A 20,854-nucleotide genomic window follows, 5' to 3' on the forward strand; every position below is an offset into this window, starting at 1 on the left:
AACAGATTCACTACATGGAAAAACAGATAGTCCCCACCAAAAAATCTAAATTAGGTTTGTTCTGAAGTGTCTTTCCTATATCTGAGATATAGTATAAGATCTGTTATTTTTTTTGTACATATATTTAACCCATTATTTTTCACATCAAACAGTCTAAGCCCTGTTGGGGGGGGGGGGGGGGGGTTCTACTAAGCTATATGGAATTGTTTTAAGATGGTCATACCAAGGATCATTTTGATATTCGATTTAGAATTTCAAGACCCTTGAAGTATCAAGAAAATATATTTTTTAAATCTACACTGCCGTTCAAAAGTTTGGATTCACTCAGAAATGTCCTCGCCTTTGAAAGAAAAGCACACCCCCTGTCCATCAAAACAACATCAAATTGATCAGAGATACAGTGCAGACACCGCTAATGTTGCAAATGACTATTGTAGCTGGAAACGGCCGATCTCCAATGGAATATCTACACAGGCGCACAGAGGCCCATTATCAGCAACCATCACTCCTGTGTTCCAACGGCACGTTGCTGATGGGGCAGTAACATTACCTGTTGTTGTCTTAGGACAGTAACTCAGGTCACTATCAGAGGCCTCATGATGTCGTGTCCTTTTCATAGGAGTTGAGGGAGACTCCGGCAACACAGAGACGGTGTCAGTCACAAGGGTAAAAAAACGCTATATTGGAGGGGTCACTACAGACTGGTTCGATTCCAGGCTGTATCACAACTGGCTGTGATTAGGAGTCCCATAGGGTGGTGCACAATTGGCCCAGCGTTGTCTGGGTTTGGCTGGGGTAGGCTGCCATTGTAAATAAGAATTTGTTCTTAACTGACTTGCCTTGTTAAATAAATAAAAATATATATTAAATAAATCTAACAAGTTAAAACTTCTTGTCAATAGGGGGGCGCCATTTCGACTTTGTAAAAATTCGTTCCCAAATTAAACTGCCTCGTACTCAATTCTTGCTCGTACAATATGCATATTATTATTACTATTGGATAGAAAACACTCTCTAGTTTCTAAAACCGTTTGAATTATATCTGTGAGTAAAACAGAACTCAAGTTGCAGCTAACTTCCTTTCAGGAAGTGAGAAATCTGAAATCGATGCTCTGTTCCAGGGTCAGTTTATTAAATTGCATGTGATCTATGAGTCGACATGCACTGCATACGATTTCCCCTAGATGTCAGTAAGCAGTGAGAATTGGAATGGTATTGCTAGGCAGATCTGAGGCCATATAAAGGCTCATGGAACCGGGGGTGCACTCTTTTCAACGTTCGTCATGGCGCAAAGGAGGACCTCAGGATGGCATTCTGAAAAGCTCTCGTTATAGGCCTTAGATATATCCGGCTCTGATTTTATTCGATATAGGTGTTAAAGACATCATAATGTAGTTATTTTAAACCGAGTTATATCAGTTTATATCAGTATACAGTGATCCCTCACCACTTCGCGGTTCACTTATCGCGGATTCGCTATTTCGCGGATTTTCATAATGCATTTTTTTTTTTTTTTTGGTGCATTGTGCTCTGCATTCTGATTCGCTAAAAACTCACTCCCGCTTCTTGTATCAAAACATGCTACGAATTGTGCTATCATTTTGTCGTCTCGTGCAGTTATGTGTACGTACATAAAACAGCTTGGCAAATTTACATTAAGTTGGCCAGGAAGGAAGGAAGGACTAACGCTTGGTCGCTTAGCAACCATGGTGCGAATGGCCACTGAACTTAAGCGAGTAGCTGAGGAATGGGACCCTTTGATGAGCCGTTCATTACAGTTCTCCAACTTAATCGATGGTGGCATGTCGGTGTACAAGGATCTTTTTGCAAAGAAGAAAAAAGAGCGACAACAGCTGCCTATCACTATGTTCTTCTCCCGAACAAACACACCTGCACCGCGGGCTTCAGAAGAAGAGAACACTGCAGAGCGCAGTCAGGATGCAGCGGCCCAGTCTGAAGAGCAGTGAAACGGCCTACACGTGAGTCACTGTATTTGTATACATGTAATAGTTGCTAATTGTAAAAAAAAAAAAAGTTTTCTATTTCGCGGATTTCACTTATCGCGGGTCATTTTCGGAACGTAACCCCCGCGATAAACGAGGGATTACTGTATTGCGATTTTCGGATATTTCTTTGTGCTGCGTTATGAAGAGTTGGGCACGTCTGGGCCACATAGCTAATGTTTGCTGCTAATTCCTAAGTTGAAGACGACAATCAACCGAGCAACGATGATTCTGGACAAAGGACCACTTGCACAAGATTCTGATGGAAGCTCATCAAAAAGTAAGAACTATTTATGATGTTAATTCGTTGTTCTGTTGAAAAATGTAAAACTATTATTCGGCCATTAATTTTGGTGCGGTCTCGCTTTAGCGCACGCTGTATGTCGTAGTAACGTTAATTTTAAAAATCTAACACAGCGGTTGCATTAAGAACTAATGTATCTTTCATTTGCTGTCCAACCTGTATTTTTTAGTCAAGTTTATGATTAGTTATTGATTAGATTAGGTGCCTCTCCAAGATGGCGCCGGACAGATTGCTTGAAGTTTGGCTACTATTCACATTGTATAACCACGATTTGTGCCGCTACATATGCACATTTTCGAACAAACCCTATATGCATTGTGTAATATGATGTTACAGGACTGTCATCTGATGAAGTTTATGAAGGTTAGTCAAAAATTATATATCTTTTGCTGGTTTGTTACGATCGCTAACCTTTGCTGCTGGTAAATGGCTTGTGTTTCTGGCTATTGTGGTAAGCTAATATAATGCTATATTGTGTTTTCGCTGTAAAACACTTAAAAAATCGGAAATATTGGCTGGATTCACAAGATGTTTGTCTTTCATTTGCTGTACACCATATATTTTTCCGAAATGTTTTATGATGAGTATTTAGGTATTTGACGTTGGTCTCTGTAATTATTCTGGCTGCTTCGGCGCTATTTCAGATTGCAGCTGCAATGTAAAACTATGATTTATACCTGAAATATGCACATTTTTCTAACAAAACATATGCTATACAATAAATCTTTTTATAGGACTGTCATCTGATGAAATTGTTTCTTGGTTAGTGACTATTTATATCTTTATTTGGTCGAATTTGTGATAGCTACCTATGCAGGAAAAAAATGGTGGGAAAAAAAAGTTGTGTCTTTTGCTATCGTGGTTAGCTTATAGAAATACATATTGTGTCTTCCCTGTAAAACATTTAAAAAATCAGAAATGATGGCTGGATTCACAAGATGTGTATCTTTCATCTGGTGTCTTGGACTTGTGATTTCATGATATTTAGATGCTAGTATTTACTTGTGGCGCTATGCTAGGCTATGCTAGTCAGCTTTTTTACTGATGAGGGTGCTACCGGATCCGGGATTGTGACCAAGTAGAGGTTAATAGGGGTGATGTATAGCTGAACACACACACATACTGATTGATAAGCCCCCGGTGTTATCAATATTTTTGTGTTAATTAACTGGTTTAGATTGTTTATTACTGATTGTGACTTTTCCATTTCACATCATATTGATTATTTGGGGCTATCTAACTAGGCCGTAAACAGATGGAAATCTGGCATCTATCATAACCTTGAGGAAATCTATTTAAAGTGACACTAATAACCTATCTTATAAATACCAGAAGGTCAGTGACAATACCATTCTTTAGTTGTGTGTTCTCACAAGCAATTCAAAGCAATTCAAAAAATTTAACCAGGGAAAAAACACATTGAGACCTGGGTCTCATTTGCAAATATACCCTGGGAACAATAAAGAAAAGAAAATGATACACAATTTAAAACACAAAATTAAATAAACAGCAAATATTATATACACAAACAATCAAACAAAACAAATACATTTATAAATATGAAAATCCCTTTCTCCTAAACTGACCCAGAGACAACAACATATCAAATGAAACGTTACTTGGAGATTATTCAACATGATAGGGGCCTGATGGGAAAAGGCAGATTTACCAAACTCTGTGGATACACGTGGAGTCTCCAGCATTATCCAAACCTGTGACCTAGTGTTTTATTCCGAGTTTCTATATTTCAACAATGATGTTAAGTAAATTGGTAGTTTATTATGAAAGGCTTTATAACAAAAACAGAATTATGAAGTGACCTGTGTGTTTGTAGCGAGGTCCAAACAACGTAATGATAAAGGGTGCAGTGGTGAGTGTCAAAACTGTCGGACGTTATAAAACGAAGTACGCTGTGATAAATTGTGTCCAAAGGCTTCAAAACACTGGTAGCTGCATTCATGTATATAATATCTCCATAGTCTATAACAGGAATAAATGTAAACTGAATGATCTGTTTTCTACTATTTCATGAAAGGCAAGCCCTATTCCTACAGAAGAAGCCCAACTTTTTATTTTATTTTTTTATTTTATACTATTTTTAAAAGATAGCTTTTCGTCAATCCAGATGCCCAGATATTTATAAGATCAATGGGGGATCTAAACTGAGTATTAATCAATGATTCCAGGATTTTTGCTAGGCAATGAATGAATGATCTTGCAGCTTTACCTTCAAATAACTTGTTTTATGCATCTATAATTACAGTAATAACAGAGTGAAAACTAATACGGAATTAGTAATTAGTGTTTCCCATCATTATGTGCAAATGTTTTCAGATGCTCAGTGTGGCGCTAGTCTTGATTGTGTATAATGAGTAGGCATTGTCTACTTCAGTGCAGAAATCACCATCTGTCCTCTGTTGTTAAACAGATCACAAAGCCAACTTCTCTGCTATCACTTACTCCAAAGCCTCCATACAATGACACATACACACATGAAATATGTCTGAATTTCTGATTTCTGCTCCTAAACCTTTCTAGATCCAATTGCAGTATTGGCCACTGTTCAATTGATGTCCTATTTGATATGCTATAAAGCAAACCATCAACCTCTCATGTTTTATTAAATGCTAGCAATACATAAACACAGGATCGTATAGAAAGAAGTATGGCGACATAAAACTATAATGGAATGGGTTGAGGCATCAAAACGTCTCTCCTCCCACTGCAGACATTGCATGATGCATGATGATGACGATGCCAGGTGATATTTCTCTGCTCCAATTCTAAGCATCCTCTCATGGGAGGGATGCTGAGCGCGCAGGACCGATTTTCCTTGCAGTGCACTATCATAGAGCAATGTGCATGACAGGACAGAACGAGCAGAGCTGAGAGCAGCGCAAAGGGAAAACAGCGAGAGGGGAGTTGTAATAACGCTAATTAAGCATCCAATCTCTGTATTCGTAATATTTGAATCATGGATGTATAATTCCTCTATTTTCGCTAAACATCGTATCTTGCACCATTCAACAACTCGGACATTTTGTTCCTCATTTTGTTCCTTTAACAGAACATTGGTGCCCATCAAGAGCCTAGACAGAGAGTGCCATTGTATCGCGCGCAGGAACTGAGCTAAAGCCGACATCATGGCGTGGCCCTGCATCACCAGGGCGTGCTGCATGGCCCGCTTCTGGAACCAGCTGGACAAGGGGGACATTTCGGTGCCATTGGTTTTCACCAGGTACGACGTCTCGGAGATGCAGCATCTTCAACTGCAGCACCAACAAAAACAGCCGCATCACCAGGCACAGGCAAGCGCGGTCGCCATAGAAACTCAACCCGCTCACGAGGACAAGGCGGTGGCGGCTTGTGAGCACCTCGCAACGGGAACCGCTGTGTCTGAGGAGCGCGCATGTGGTTCTGTAATGCGCCAAGACTTTAAGCACTGGAAAGTGCGCCCTGAGCCAAGCTGTAAACCTAAGAATGAATATCATACTCCCGAGACCCCTTTTAACAACAAGACACAATATCAGAAGGATTTCAAGCCATGGCCCATTCAGAAAAGGGACGACCATCCTTGGATTGCCAGGCCCAATCCCTCCATCTCCACCGGCGGTGACTGTGTCCAGGATAGGTCCAAACACTACCATGCACACGCGGAAGTTGACAGTGGGGTGGAGAAAAGCGAAATTGCTGACAAAGTGCAAGAGAAAGAAATTCTGGGAGGGAGTAAAAATAACCAAACTGCTGAGGAGGATGGTGAAAAGAAAGTTAGCATCAAAGTGGAGCGAGAAGACGCGGCAGGGGCCAGAGGCAGGGCGGCGTTAGATGCGCTAAACAGGCAGTTAAAACAGGAAGTTACAATTGGCAGCTCATACAAGTAAGTTGTAAATTCTATTGACAGATGAAACACAGAACCACACATTGTATCATGCAGTGGTGGAAAAAGTACCCAATTGTCATACTTGAGTAAAAGTAAAGATACCTTAATATAAAATGACTCAAGTAAAAGTGAAAGTCACCCAGTAAAATACTACTTGAGTAAAAGTGTAAAAGTATTTGGTTTTAAATATACTTAATTATTAAAAGTAAATGTTATTGCTAAAATATACTTAGTATCAAAGTAAAAGTATAAATCATTTCACATTCCTTATTTTAAGTAAACCAGATGGCACAATGACATTTTTAGTTTTTTACTGCCAGCCAGGGGCACACTCCAAAGACATAATTTACAAACAAAGCATTTGTGTTTAGTGAGTCCGCCAGATCAGGGGCAGTAGGGATGACCAAGGCAGTAGGGATGACCAAGACATTATGGATGACCAGGGATGTTCTCTTGATAAGCGTGTGAATTGGACAATTTTCCTGTCCTGCTAAGCATTCGAAATGTAACGTGTACTTTTGTGTGTCAGGGAAAATGTACGGTGTAAAAAGTATATTATTTTCTTTAGGAATGTAGTGGAGTACAAGTAAAAGTTGTCAAAAAATGTAAATAGTGAAGTACAGATACCCCCAAAAACTACTTAAGAGTATTTTTACTTAAGTACTTTACACCACTGGTATCATGAACACACTTAGTGAGATCAGCTTTAAGATGATGAGGCAATAGGGCCCACTCTCAATGTTCAAAGTACACCAGAGAGCATAATTTAGCCACAGAGTATGTTTTATCACAAGCACATACAAGTAGGCCTAACTGCCAAAATAAAGAAAACACCAACATAAAGTGTCTTAAAGGGTGTTGGGCCACCAAGCTGCCAGAACAGCTTCAATGTGCCTTGTCATAGATTCTACAAGTGGACCTAAACAATGCCAGGAAAATTTACCCCACACCAAAACATATCATTTGTATCCCTCATTTACTCAAGTGTTGTCTTAATTTTGTCAGTTACCGGTATTCCTATGTGCACCAAATGTGTTGTGGCCATAGACATAATCCATAGAAGGGTTTTGGAACCTCTTACCGTCAATTTGACTGTTAATGGGTACACTAGTGATGGCTGCCAGTCCTGACTTGAATGGGAACTATGGATTATTTTACTTTAGTTGGTTGCGGCTGTCAGTTTGCCTTTTGCAAATTTCTAAATACAATTGTGAATAAAAACATATAGTTTGGAAAGCAAATGCCTACTGCTGAAAACAGAAGACTAATCTCTCTGTAGAATAGAGAAATACATTCTCAACAACTCCCAATTTTGAATGAACTGCAGCAGCACTGTTTTACAAAGCTTATCTTGAGATTATCAACGACGAGCACATCGGCCATCACCGGTGAGTAGCCTATGGCTTCATCTTCATCATTTGGTGAGTCAGTGTGTCACTGGAAAGTTTATTTATTGTAGTAGCCTACTGTAGCCTATAATATATATATCAGTACCAGTCAAAAGTTTGGACACATCTACTCATTCAAGGGTTTTTCTTTATTTTTACAATTGTCTACATTGTAGAATAATAGTGAAGACATCACAACTGTGAAATAACACATGGAATCATGTAAGAACCAAAAATGTGTGTAACAAATCAAAATATATTTTATATTTGAGAGTCTTCAAAGTAGCCACTCTTTGCCTTGATCACAGCATTGCACACTCCTGGCATTCTCTCAACCAGCTTCATGAGGTAGTCACATGAAATCCATTTCAATTAACAGGTGTGCCTTGTTAAAAGTTCATTTGTGGAATTTCTTCCCTTCTTCTTGCGTTTGAGCCAATCAGTTGTGTTGTTACAAGGTTGGTATACAGAAGATATCCCTATTTGGTAAAAGAACAAGTACATATTATGGCAAGAACAGCTCAAATAAGCAAAGAGAATCGACAGTCCATCATTACTTTAAGACTTGATTTGTTTTACACATTTTTGGTTGCTACATGATTCCATATGTGTTATTTCATAGTTTTGATGTCTTCACTATTATTCTACAATGTAGAAAATAGAAAAAAATAAGAAAAACCATGGAATGAGTAGGAGTGTCCGAACTTTTGACTTTAACCGTTTTCCAGAACTTCTTGGGGTTAGACCCACAGAGAGAGAACTGCTCCTTAAAGTAACTAACTTTGGCCTTTCGGATAGGCTGAGTGCACTTATTCTCATTTGCCTGAACGAGAGCCGTGTGCCGAGCCTTTCGCCAAATGCAATTCTTGAGGTGGAGTAACTCTGCAAGATCACGGTCGAACCAGGGGCTGAACCTGTTTTTAATTCTAATTAATTCGAATACCACTGAAAATATCAAAAAGAAGGTCCAAGCGTCTTCGACAGAGGGGATCAAGCTGATTCTATACCATTTTACAGAGGCCAGGTCATGAAGGAAGGCTTGCTCATTAAAGTTTTTTAGCAATAGTCTATGACAAATCAGGACAGGTTGTTTCACTCAGTAGGCATTAGGAACACAGGCTGTAAAACAGTGATACTAAGGTCATTACAGAAAACACCAGACTGATACCTATCACAATTATTTCTGACGATAACATCGTGGAGAGTAGCCTTTTCTGGGTGTTTGGAGTCAGACTTTGTGGATTGGTGATAATCTGAGAAAGATTTAGGGAGTCCCATTGCTTTAGGATTTGGTCAGGTGGTTTAAGCATGTCCCAGTTTAGGTCACCTAGTAGGACAAATTCAGACTTAGTGTAAAGGGCCAGGAGAGCGCTTAGGGCAGGTAGGGTACAGGCCGGTGATGGAGGACGATAACACCCAGTCAACAACAGTCAACAAAGAGCTATTTGAAAGTTTAATGCTTAAAACCAGCAAATTAAATTGTTTGGGGACAGACTTGGAGGAGACAACTGAGCACTGAAGGTGATCCTTGGTAAAGATTGCCACTCCCCCACCTTTGGAAGATCTGTCTTGCCGAAAAAGGTTATAACCAGACAGGTTAACATCAGTATTCAAAACACTTTTTCTTAAGCTTGTCTCAGTAATGACCAACAGGACTGGATTGAAGCTGTGAACCCACACTTTCAATTGATCCATTTTAGGTAATAAGCTTCTGGTGTTAACGTGCAGAAAACCCAGGCTTTTACGAGAGCAGAAATCAGTGAAACTGTCACGTTCGTCGAAAGGAGCGGATCAAGGCGCAGCGTGCGTAGAGTTCCACATACTTTATTACAAAGTGAAACTTCACAAAAACAACAAAGAATAAACGAACGTCCAGTACAGAGCGCACTAAGGCACTAACTGAAAACAATATCCCACAACGCAGGTGGGAACAATGGACAACTTAAGTATGATCCCCAATTAGAGACAACGATAATCAGCTGCCTCTAATTGGGAACCATACTAAAACACCAACATAGAAATATAACGACTAGAACACCCCCGAGTCACGCCCTGACCTAAAGCACCATAGAGAATCCCAAGGGCTCTCTATGGTCAGGGCGTGACAGTACCCCCACCCCCCAAAGGTGCGGACTCCGGCCGCAAAACCTGAAACCAGATGGGGAGGGTTAGGGGGGGGTGACTAGCGGCGGCGGCGGCTCCGGTGCGGGTCTTAGCACCCGCCCAGACCATGGTACCAGCCATGGAGCTGGGCTGAACGCCGTGCCCGGGCTGGGCACCGGAGCAGAGGAAGACTCCGGCCATGGAGCCGGGCTGAATGCCATGCCCGGACTGGGCACCGGAGCAGAGTAAGGCTCCGGCCATGAAGCAGGACTGGACGCCGTGCCTGGACTGGGCACCGGCGCAGAGGAAGGCTCCGGCCATGGAGCTGGGTTGGACGCCGTGCCTGGACTGGGCACCGGCGCAGAGGAAGGCTCCACCCTTGGAGCGGGAATGGACGCCGTGCCTGGACTGGGCATCGGCGCAGGTTGCACCAGACTGATGACACGCTCCTCAGGGCGAGTGCGTGGAGCCGGCACAGGATACTCCGAGCTGGGGAGGCGCACTGGAAGCCTGGTGCGTGGAGCCGGCACAGGTTGCACCGGACTGGTGACACGCTCTTCAGGGCCAGTGCGGGGAGCCGGCACAGGACGTACCGGGCTGGGGAGGCACACTGGAGGCCTGGTGTGTGGAGCCGGCACAGGACGTACCAGGCTGAGGAGGCGCACTGGAGGCCTGGTGCGTGGAGCCGGCACAGGACGTACCGGGCTGGGGAGGCGCACTGGAGGCCTGGTGCGTGGAGCCAGCACAGGTTTTCAGGGCTCTTCAGGGCGAATGCCATGCAGAATACACCTAGCCAACATATATCTCCGTTCTCTCTCCTCCAACAGCTCCATCAACTCCCCGACAGTCTCTGGCTCTCTCCTCGGCTCGACCGACAGCCCCATGTGCCCCCCCCCCCCCCCCCCCAAATAAAATATTGGGGTTTCTGTGGCCGCGGACCCCGGCATCGTTGCTTTCCTCCTATATTGCTTGGCGACTACCTCCATGGAAGGGTCTTGCATCCTCCTAGGATTTCCTCCCATGTCCAACTCTCCTTTATCTCCCAGACACGCTGCTTGGTCCTTGCGTGGTGGGATATTCAGTAATGACCAACACGACTGGATTGAAGCTGTGAACCCACACTTTCAATTGATCCATTTTAGGTAATAAGCTGCTAGTGTTAATGTGCAGAAAACCCAGGCTTTTACGAGAGCAGAAATCAGTGAAACTGTCACGTTCGTCGAAAGGAGCGGATCAAGGCGCAGCGTGCGTAGAGTTCCACATACTTTATTACAAAGTGAAACTTCACAAAAACAACAAAGAATAAACGAACGTCCAGTACAGAGCCCGAGGGCTCTCTATGGTCAGGGCGTGACAAGAAACAGATATCAGAGCACAAGTCAGAATTGGGGCTAGTAACTGTAGATGGTCCAGGGTGTACATGCACATTTCCAGATATCATCAACAGCAATACAATCAAGGCTAGACAGAGGACAGGGAGAGCTCTGCAGTGTGGATTTATGACATGTGTGGAAATCCTAAAAACGACACTGCTCAACTGTAGTCTATACCACATAATTAATGTTATTATGGCTTTGTTATAAAATGTTTTTTCTTCAACAGTAAATTTACCACGCACCCGAATTGCATCTTTATGCTTGGAATTGTTTACAACATTTTTTCTTTTCTTAATCCTGTGAGGAGGTAGTAGTAAGAAGGTAGGTGTATATTGATGAGAGAAGTAAGTAAAATATTCTTGATGTAGGCTATCATTCAGTATCATCAGACATCAAATATATTCTTACCAAGGAATTCTAACCATTGTTTTCTATTCAAAACTTTGAATCATGTGCCTCAATAAAGTACCATGGATATAATAGCATTGGGCACAGAAATAATGTTACACTTATACATAATGTTCAATGTAAAAATGTGTTCTGAGGTAGGATGAACGTCCCTGTTAAAATAAATCTGTTACTCTGTCCCAGTGTTATGACCTGTGCATGAGTAATAATGGAGACATGCCGTTTACACAGACACGGCTTGGGGCAGAGGCAGTGCAATGTTTTTGGGGGGTTTATTCAGTAGTTATGCTCTGTGAACAAAGATGGTGGGTAGTTTGTTTAGTCATTTGCCACATCCCATTCGAGTTCTTTACGGAGTGAGTGCCACAGATAATTTGAGTGTTTTAATTACACCTTGAGGGTGTTTTGCCTTTGTTGTTTCAGATGCATCAGTACCACTGTTATTGCTTGTCTGTTTTCAGTCCTCTCTGCAACATCACACTGCTGAATTCAGAAAAAGTACAGTCCCATGACTAACAGATCACACTCCATTGTTGTTATGTCCAAGCCTTACTGCAAAACACAGTACCTCTGGTCTGGTAAATAGAAGAAAAAATCACCCAGTGACACGACAAAAAAATTTGTCAGACAGCTGTGAATTATATTACAATACTTCCTTACTGAAGTTACTAACAAAGCAGACATGAGTAACCCTTAGGGCTGAGAATAGACTCTCTGAACATCACCTGACAGGAGGAGGTGGTGTGAGAAGAGAGCAACACGCCTGGCAGCTGGTCACAATGGTGCGGTCCACTGCTGCTGTGCTGTGTTAGTATTGTTCTGCAGCCAGTGGGGACCAGCCCAGGGCAGAGAGAGACCTCCTCAGTCCTCCTTACATGGTATGAAATGGCTGCACTGTGACAAGCAGGCCTGAGATAGAAAGAAGCAGGTCAGCTGTGGGTTCATCTCCAACACACACATACTGTACGTGCACACACACACACACACACACACACACACACACACACACACACACACACACACACACACACACACACACACACACACACACACACACACACACACACACACACACACACACACACACACACCCACACACACATACACACATACACACACACACACACTGTTGTGGACCTTACTGTTGGGGACCAGGCTGGGTGTCTGAGGAGTGACAGAGAGACATCCCATTCTGACTGTGCTGAAGGTGAACTGCTCAAAGCGGCTTCATTCAGCCTGCTTTCATGTGATGCTAAAGCCTCTGGTCTGTCTCTAATTTGTGTATGACGAAACCTTGTCTCTGAATGCCTGCATGGTTGGAGAGGGAAGTGTTATTCATTAGAATGAAGGATGTGAATGAGATTTGCAGTGTAGTTGGTTCTCCCAATTCAGCCAAGTAACAAATATTTGCTTCAGTTAATGCAAGTATCCTCCTGGACCTATGTACAATATATAAATGAAGCCTATTCAGAAAAACTGTATTTTTATCCAAGCTCTCCTAGAAATACGATATGAAGCTTCTTGACTACAAATTACAGATGGAACCTGACTGGATAGCTGGACCACATCATTATTTGTGTTCAGCCAGTGACTGTCAGGAAATATTTTTTAAGGCCCCGTAAAGTACATAGAACTGCCCTCACGGTACAAAAACAAAAGTACTGAAGCTGAAACAAGAGGTATGCTTAGACTGCAGCAGCCCTTTTAAAATCTAGACAATCTGAAATGATTCTGTGCAGCCTGCATGTCCCAACAATGCACCCCAAAGATTAAAAAATCAAATCAAATGTTATTTGTCGCATGCGCCGAATACAACAGGTGTAGACCTTACCGTGAAATGCTTACTTACAAGCCCTTTAACAACAATGCTGTTCAATAAATAAGGTTAAGAAAATATTTACAAAATAATCTAAAGTAAAAGAATTTGAATCAAAAAGTAACACAAGAAAGTTACATAACAATAGCGAGGGTATATACAGAGGGTACCGGTACCGAGTCAATGTGCGGGGGTATAGGTTAGTCGAGGTCATTTGTAAAGTGACTATGCATAGATAATAAACAGCAAGTAGCAGCAGTGAAAAAACAGAAGCTTTAACAAGAGCAAGGTATTGTGTTTCATTTGAAAACAGCATAACAGTTTGTAAAAGCAGAATATTTCAATGTAAATAATCCGGGTGGCCATTTGATTAATTGTTCAGCAGTCTTATGGCTTGGGGGTAGAAGCTGTTAAGCCTTTTGGTCCTGGACTTGGCGCTCCAGTACAGCGTTCCGTGCAGTAGCAGAGAGAACAGTCTATGACTTGGGTGACTGGAGTCTTTGACAATTTTTTGGACCTTCCTTTGATACTGTCTAGTATATAGATCCTGGATAGCAGGAAGCTTGGCTCCAGTGATGTACTCGACCGTATGCACTACCCTCTGTAGCGCCTCACGGTCAGATGCCGAGCAGTTGCCTTACCAGGCGGTAATGCAACCGATCAGGATGCTCTCGATGGTGCAGCTGTAGAATTTTTTGAGGATCTGGGACCCATGCCAAATCATTTCAGCCTCCTGAGGGGGAAAATATGTTGTCGTGCCCTCTTCACAACTGTCTTGGTGTGCTTGGACCATGATAGTTCATTGGTGATGTGGACACCAAGGAACTTGAAACTCTCGACCCGCTCTCGACTTCAGCCCCGTCGATGTTAATGGGGGCCTGTTCAGCAATCCTTTTCCTGTGGTCCACAATCAGCTCCTTTGTCTTTCTCACATTAAGGGAGAGGTAGTTGTCCTGGTACCACAATGCCAGATCTCTGACCTCCTCCCTATAGGATGTCTCGTCATTGTCAGTGATCACGTCTACCACTGTCGTCAGCAAACCTAATGATGGTGTTAGAGTCGTGCTTGGCCACGCAGTCTAGGGTGAATAGGGAGTACACGAGGGGACTAAGTACACACCCCTGAGGATTAGCTTGGCGGATGTGTTGTTACCTACCCTTACCACCTGGGGTTGGCCCGTCAGGAAGTCCAGGATCCAGTTGCAGAGGGAGGTGTTTAGTCCCAGGGTCTTTAGCTTAGTGATGAGCTTTGTGGGCACTATGGTGTTGAACGCTGACCTGTAGTCAATGAACAGCATTCTCACACAGGTGTTTCTTTTGTGCAGGTGGGAAAGGGCAGTGTGGAGTGCAATTAAGATTGTGTGGTATGCGAATTGGAGTGGGTCTAGTGTTTCCGGCATGATGGTGTTGATGTCAGCCATAAGCAGAATTTCAAAGCACTTCATAGTTATCAGCGTGAGTGCTACGGGGTGGTAATCATTTAGGCAGATTACTTTTGCTTTCTTGGGCACAGGGACTATGGTGGTCTGTTATAAACATGTTGGTATTACAGACTCAGTCAGGGAGACACTGAAAATGTCAGTGCAGAAACTTGCCAGTCGGTCCGTGCATGCTTTGAGTACACATCCTGGTAATCCGTCTAGCCCCGCGGCTTTGTAAATGTTGACCTGTTTAAAAGACTTGCTCACATTGGCTACGGAGAGTGTGATCAAACAGTCGTCCGGAACAGCTGGTCGCTCATTCATGCTTCAGTGTTGCTTGCGTCAAAGCGAGCATAAAAGGCATTTTGCTCATCTGGTAGGCTAACGTCACTGGGCAGCTCGCAGCTAGGTTTCCCTTTGTAGTCCGTAATAGTTTTCAAACCCTGCCACATCCGACGAGCATCAGAGCCGGTGTAGTAGGATTCAATCTTAGTCCTGTATTGACGCTTTGCCTGTTTGATGTTTCGTCTGAGGGCATATCGGGATTTCTTGAAAGCGGCAGCTCTAGCCATTAGCTCGGTGCGGATGTTGCCTGGAATCCATCGCTTCTGGTTGGGATATGTACGTACGGTCACTGTGGGGACGACATCGTTGATGCACTTATTGATAAAGCCTGTGACGGAGGTGGTATACTCCTTAATGCCTTTGGATGAATCCCGGGAACATATTCCAGTCTGTGCTAACAAAATAGTCCTGTAGCATCCACGTCATCTGACCACTTCCGTATTAAGCGAGTCACTGGTACTTCTTGCTTAGTTTTTGCTTGTAAGCAGGAAACAGGAGGATAGAATTATGGTCAGATTTGCCAAATGGAGGGCGAGGGAGAGCTTTGTATGCGTCTGTGTGTGGAGTAAAGGTGGTCTAGAGTGTTTTTCCTCTGGTTGCACGTGACATGCTGGTAGAAATGAGGTAATACAGATTTAAGTTTGCCTGCATTGAAGTCCCCGGCCATTAGGATCGCCGCTTCTTGATGCACATTTTCTTGTTTGCTTATGGCCTTATACAGCTCTTTGAGTGCAGTCTTATTGCCAGCATCGGTTTGTGGTGGTAAATAGACGGCTTTGAATAATATAGATGGGAACTCTCTTGGTAGATAGTGTGGTCTACAGCTTATTATGAGGTATTACCTCAGGCAAGCAATACCTCAAGACTTCTTTAATATTAGACATTAGACACAAATTTGAACAAGGCACCTCCTCCCCATTTTTCTCAGTCTTTTCTTCACGCTGTTGACAAGGATTTGGGCCTTGTCTCGACAAGGCAGTATATCCTTCGCGTCGGACTCATTAAATAAAAAATCTTTGTCCAGTTTGAGGTGAGTAATTGCTGTTCGGATGTCCAGAAGCTCTTTTGGGTCATAAGAGACGGTAGCAGCAACATTATGTACAAAAAGAGTTACAAAGAAGGTGAAAAAACAAACAAAATACCACAGTTGGTTAATAGCCCTTAAAACGGCAGCCATCCGTTCCGGCTAGATTCACAGCTTCTTTATCAATCGAATAGGAAAACATGAAGTAGCATTTATGATGAATGCCTTGGTTTTATGTCCGGTATCAGTCATTCCTGATTTCTCACCTTTTTCTTTTGATTTCATAATAACGCGTGTGCGGACTGTGACAGATGTGATCAAGGACCTCTCTTTGTCTCCATCAAAGCCTAGCTTCCACCACCATTGTGTAGACTTCAATGACTTGTATTAGCTGTGTGAGGTGGAGCCCTGCATGGGCATGAATTTTAAGCCCAAGGCCTAGCCATTTCTGCGACATTGCAGGCCCTACCCTACCCACCCGATTGCTTCTGCCAAATTTAAAGCCTGGCCGTGCCCGAAACCCAAAATCATAAATAACTTCCTGTATTAGTAAATCCACTAGCTGCTCCTATCTGTCTGTCACTCGCTCCCTGCACACAGACAGCTCGCTCTGCATGCACTCGGTGAGTATCCATAACAACAGCTCTGCTTGGCTCGGGCTGCTCTGCTCAATGACTAGACATAAGAGTTGTTACCTACTTTTCGTCACTCTTAACTCCGACAAAATTGAAGGAACATTATTATTTTTTCATTATTATGATTATTTAAATGTTTTACCCTTTTTTCGTGATATCCAATTGGTAGTTAGTCTTGTCCCATCGCTGAAACTCCCGTACGGACTCAGGAGAGGCGAAGGTCGAGAACCATGCATCCTCCGAAACACGACCTTGCCAAGCCGCACGGCTTCTTGACACACTGCTCACTTAACCCGTAAGCCAGCCGCACCAATGTGTCAGAGGAAACACAGTACAACTGGCGATCGTGTTAGCGTGCATGCACCCGGCCCGAAACAGGAGTCGTTAGAGCGCGATGGGACAAGGACGTACCGGCCGGCCAAACCCTCCCCTGCGACACAGCCCGGGATGGATCCTGTGTCTGTAGTGCCGCCTCAAGCACTGCGGTGCAGTGCCTTAGACCGCTGCTCCACTCGGGAGGCCGCATTATTTTGTTATATTTGACGAAGTTGAAACACTTCCGAAACCATGTTATGATCTTAGTCAGATATGACAGTACTGTGCAGCAGAGCACAAGCAAATGGCTCTGCTTCAAAATGTTAGTGATCAATTTAGTGATACCCGAGTCCTACCCGTACCCTAGTTATTGATGTATCGTCGGGTTCATGTTGTAGCAGAGCTCTATCCCTGAGCTCTATTCTCTGACTAGGGAACCTGCTGCCCCTTCAGGCAGAGCAGGGGTTAAGATCCCTCAGCTCAGCTGCCTCCCGACTTTGTGCCATGTTTACGCTTTGAATGTCACTTTTACATGAGAATAACATGAGAATACCCCTAGGGTCAGGCCTCACCTGCTGTTATTAGGCATTGTTTACTCCACATTATCATCCCCACCGACTACCAGCCGTTTCTTGATGGTGAAATCAGACCAAGGTGATGAACACAATGAGCCACAGCTCTTCTTTTCATCTCATTAAATAGGCTTCTTTTCCATTGTTGAAATCTAATTAGAAAACAGTTTCAGTTTCAGTTTGAGACAATGATTTGTTCTTCCTCTATTGCATAATGTGTAATAACCTCATAGCATGTGGATGATGAATAAGGAGCATGTTGCACTGCTTTAAGAAAGAGAGGTAGTTGAGTTTTGTTTACTTCAGCCCAGAGGGGGAGAGGGAGCGCATTATTTGTTTTTTCAGATCGTCTCAGGTTCCATCACAGCACATTTCCATGCCAGCAGCGTGTGGAATCTGGTCTTTGCTGCTAAATCCAACATTGATTAATGTATTTCAGTCATTTATTTATACTGGAACTTCATTTTCTTTAATGCCATTGACTCATTTGATACCCACATTTCTCTCATCATGGTTAAATGGACAGCTGTCTAGTCATTCACTGGCCATAGGGACCTCTGCTCTGCACAGGGTGTTCACAAATCATTGCAAATGAGAGTGCCTCGTTTTATCCTAAGTTCACCCCTGCCCTGAATGCAGAATTAATGTTGCACTGGACTGTTGGTGTGCCATCCACACGAGCAGAGCAGAAGTTGTGGCTGAAATATTGTAAAGAGGCCAACAGATTTTGGTGGATTTAAAAGTGTAAAGCCTGGTGTTTCTATCGACAGGCAGGCAGTGCGTGTTGAATCACTGAATCTAACCACACGGGCTCTGACTGAGGAGAGATAAAGAGAGGGATGGATGGAGAGAGAGCGGGAGGGCAGGACATGCTGCTCAGCCTCCCTTCAGATGCAGGCCGGTTAGGATCAGCAGTGTGGCATTACAGCATAGTCTGAAAAGAGGATTGTTGAATTGAAGTGTTAAACATACATTTTAGGATTATGGTGCTTAATTGTTCTTCAGTATTCAGTTAGTGTGTCTATGCACAACATAATGTACTATATAAAGCCAAAACATTTGTTTCGTCATTACGCCGCTCTTTCTCATGTCACACAAAATGTTAACTCAATAGTGATTTATTTTGTGTCAAATTCTTGTGTGAACCATGACGAGCATGGCGCTTGCAAAGCCAGGATTGTGTGTTCTGATTCACGGAGCTACCCAGACGTAAAATGTATGCACGCGTGACTGTTAGTTGCTTGATAAAAGTGTCTGCTAAATGACATATATTGTTTGAAATACTTGACGCATCAAACTTTATTAAAGGTGTGGATATACCCAAGGTTTAGCCATGCATCAGAAGGTACAATACCCTCTGTGGGGATTTCACTGAGTTGCACTATGTCACACTGTAGCCAATAGCCATCTGACTGCATGGGCTGTCTTGAAAGGCTACAGATTCATCTACAGCTACCATAACAGCCAGAGGCAAGCTCATCCCTGAGGGAGGAGAGAGTATTGATCAGGACCCATAGGCGTTGGCTACATGTCATGGCTGACTGACACAGAAAGAAAAGCAAGGTACTGTTAAGCCTTCCGCATGCTTCGGTGTGGCTGGCGCCTAGCCAAACTCTGCTATGTCAACCGAACAAGTGTGCTCCCATATGCTCTTAATAAGCAGCAATAGTGCTGTTTGTCCATTTTGAGACGCCATAGCCAGTATACACTTCCTCAAAATAGTCAGAATTCATCTAAGATAAAATTAATGACAGATTTATTGAGGTAACATTTTCGCAGTGCAATTTTACATCTAACTAATATGTTTGGTGCAGTATTTCTCAAGTGAAAAAATGTGCATGCAAAGGATTTGTCTCTCATTGAATGACATTAATTAAAGAATCCCTACCTTTGACCAATCTACTGAACTTTGGCTTGCCTCAAGAAACCCTTTTGTGTGCACGAGCAGCTGAAAAAAACCTTGCTGAAGACCAAAATGAACAAAAACGTCACAAAATGTAATCATAATATAGTCCTATGCATGAACTGTTCCGAACTGTTTCGGATGGGAAGCATGCGGACTGATTTACTGTACACTGGGATTGATTGATTCACCTTACTATGAATCAAATGTGAGAGAACGTCCTCTGTTATGCATTGTGTATGCTATCAAATTAACATTGATTCTGCCTGGTAGTAAATCGTGCAATCATTTCAGATGTGTATGGTTTCTTATTTGAAACTCTGGGACAGTTGGATGGGCTTCAGATTAGAAATTCTGTGCTGAGCTCTTTTACTGTCAAAGTGGGATGTTTGTATCTTTTTATTTTGGGGATTTGTGTGTATTGTTAGGTATTACTACACTGTTGGAGCTGGGAACATAAGCAATTAGTTGCACCTGCGATAACATCTGCAAAATATGGGTAAGCAACCAATAGAATTTGATTTGATATAGGAAGGTACACTTACAGTCAAATAGACTGACTGTCCAGTCAAACTGATGATAATGATTTTTAATATAAAACACTGTATGAAACACAGTCCAATGTAAATGCTGCAATCAATTGGATTTCTTCCATTTTCTTTCATGAATGGATGTAGCCAAACTGACATGACATGTTTAAGGAGAGTGCACGATTTTACTTGGGAATACATTTGTTTAGAGTTAGACTAGCCATAAAGCTATAAGTGTCGTGTTGATGGCCTTTTTTTCCTGTTCTCTGCCCTTTCTTAGTCTCTAAGAGAGGAGTGCCAGAATGTTCCCTCTCTGCCGGACTGTTGCCTGGCCGTGCCATGTTAGAAAAGAGTGGGTGTGTGTATCTCAGCAGTGTTGTCCCCCCCCCCCCCCCCACACACACACACACATACACCCCTTGTCAGTGCCAGTGTCATATCGTCATAGTGAAAGAGCTTTTCACAAGACATCCCATCTCTCCCGCAGGGTCAGCTCCAAGAAGCAGGAAGAACCATTAGCCAGTCTGTTAGCTTGGCAACACCTGCTTTTCTACATGGCCACACAGTAAGAAATAAATATGTTAGCTTGACCTCATCAAATAACAGCTTGTTTTTGGGGAGGGAAGTTTCATTTGCAGTACCACATAATAGAGGGAGTAAAGGGAAATTAGATGTTTCAGTTGTTAGAGTTAGAAGTGTGTGTAACAGGTGTGCAGGAATTTTCAAGAAATGTACCTAATCCTGTCATACGTAAAACATTTTGATACTTGTCTTTGTCAAAGACCTGTTTTGAAAGAAATATACACTGATCAGCTGGAAGGAGAGTAGGTA

At 42.8% G+C, this 20,854-nt stretch overlaps 1 protein-coding gene across 5 annotated transcripts in view; it reads left to right on the plus strand.

Moving 5' to 3' along the window:
• The first annotated feature begins 5,100 nt into the window (after positions 1-5,100).
• Positions 5,101-20,854, plus strand: part of LOC139537431 (microtubule-associated protein 6 homolog) — a 30,826-nt gene continuing 15,072 nt past the window's right edge. For 3 of the 5 annotated variants that reach the window (XM_071338703.1, XM_071338701.1, XM_071338702.1), the window contains exon 1: positions 5,102-6,184. In XM_071338703.1, coding sequence (XP_071194804.1) covers positions 5,451-6,184 — 734 coding nt within the window. In that variant the 5' untranslated portion in view covers positions 5,102-5,450. Of the gene's footprint in view, positions 6,185-20,854 lie in introns of all 5 variants that reach the window. The other 2 variants (XM_071338699.1, XM_071338700.1) reach the window with 1 other exon arrangement.

Source organism: Salvelinus alpinus, chromosome 13 (assembly GCF_045679555.1).
Source record: "Salvelinus alpinus chromosome 13, SLU_Salpinus.1, whole genome shotgun sequence".
Taxonomy (NCBI): domain Eukaryota; kingdom Metazoa; phylum Chordata; class Actinopteri; order Salmoniformes; family Salmonidae; genus Salvelinus; species Salvelinus alpinus.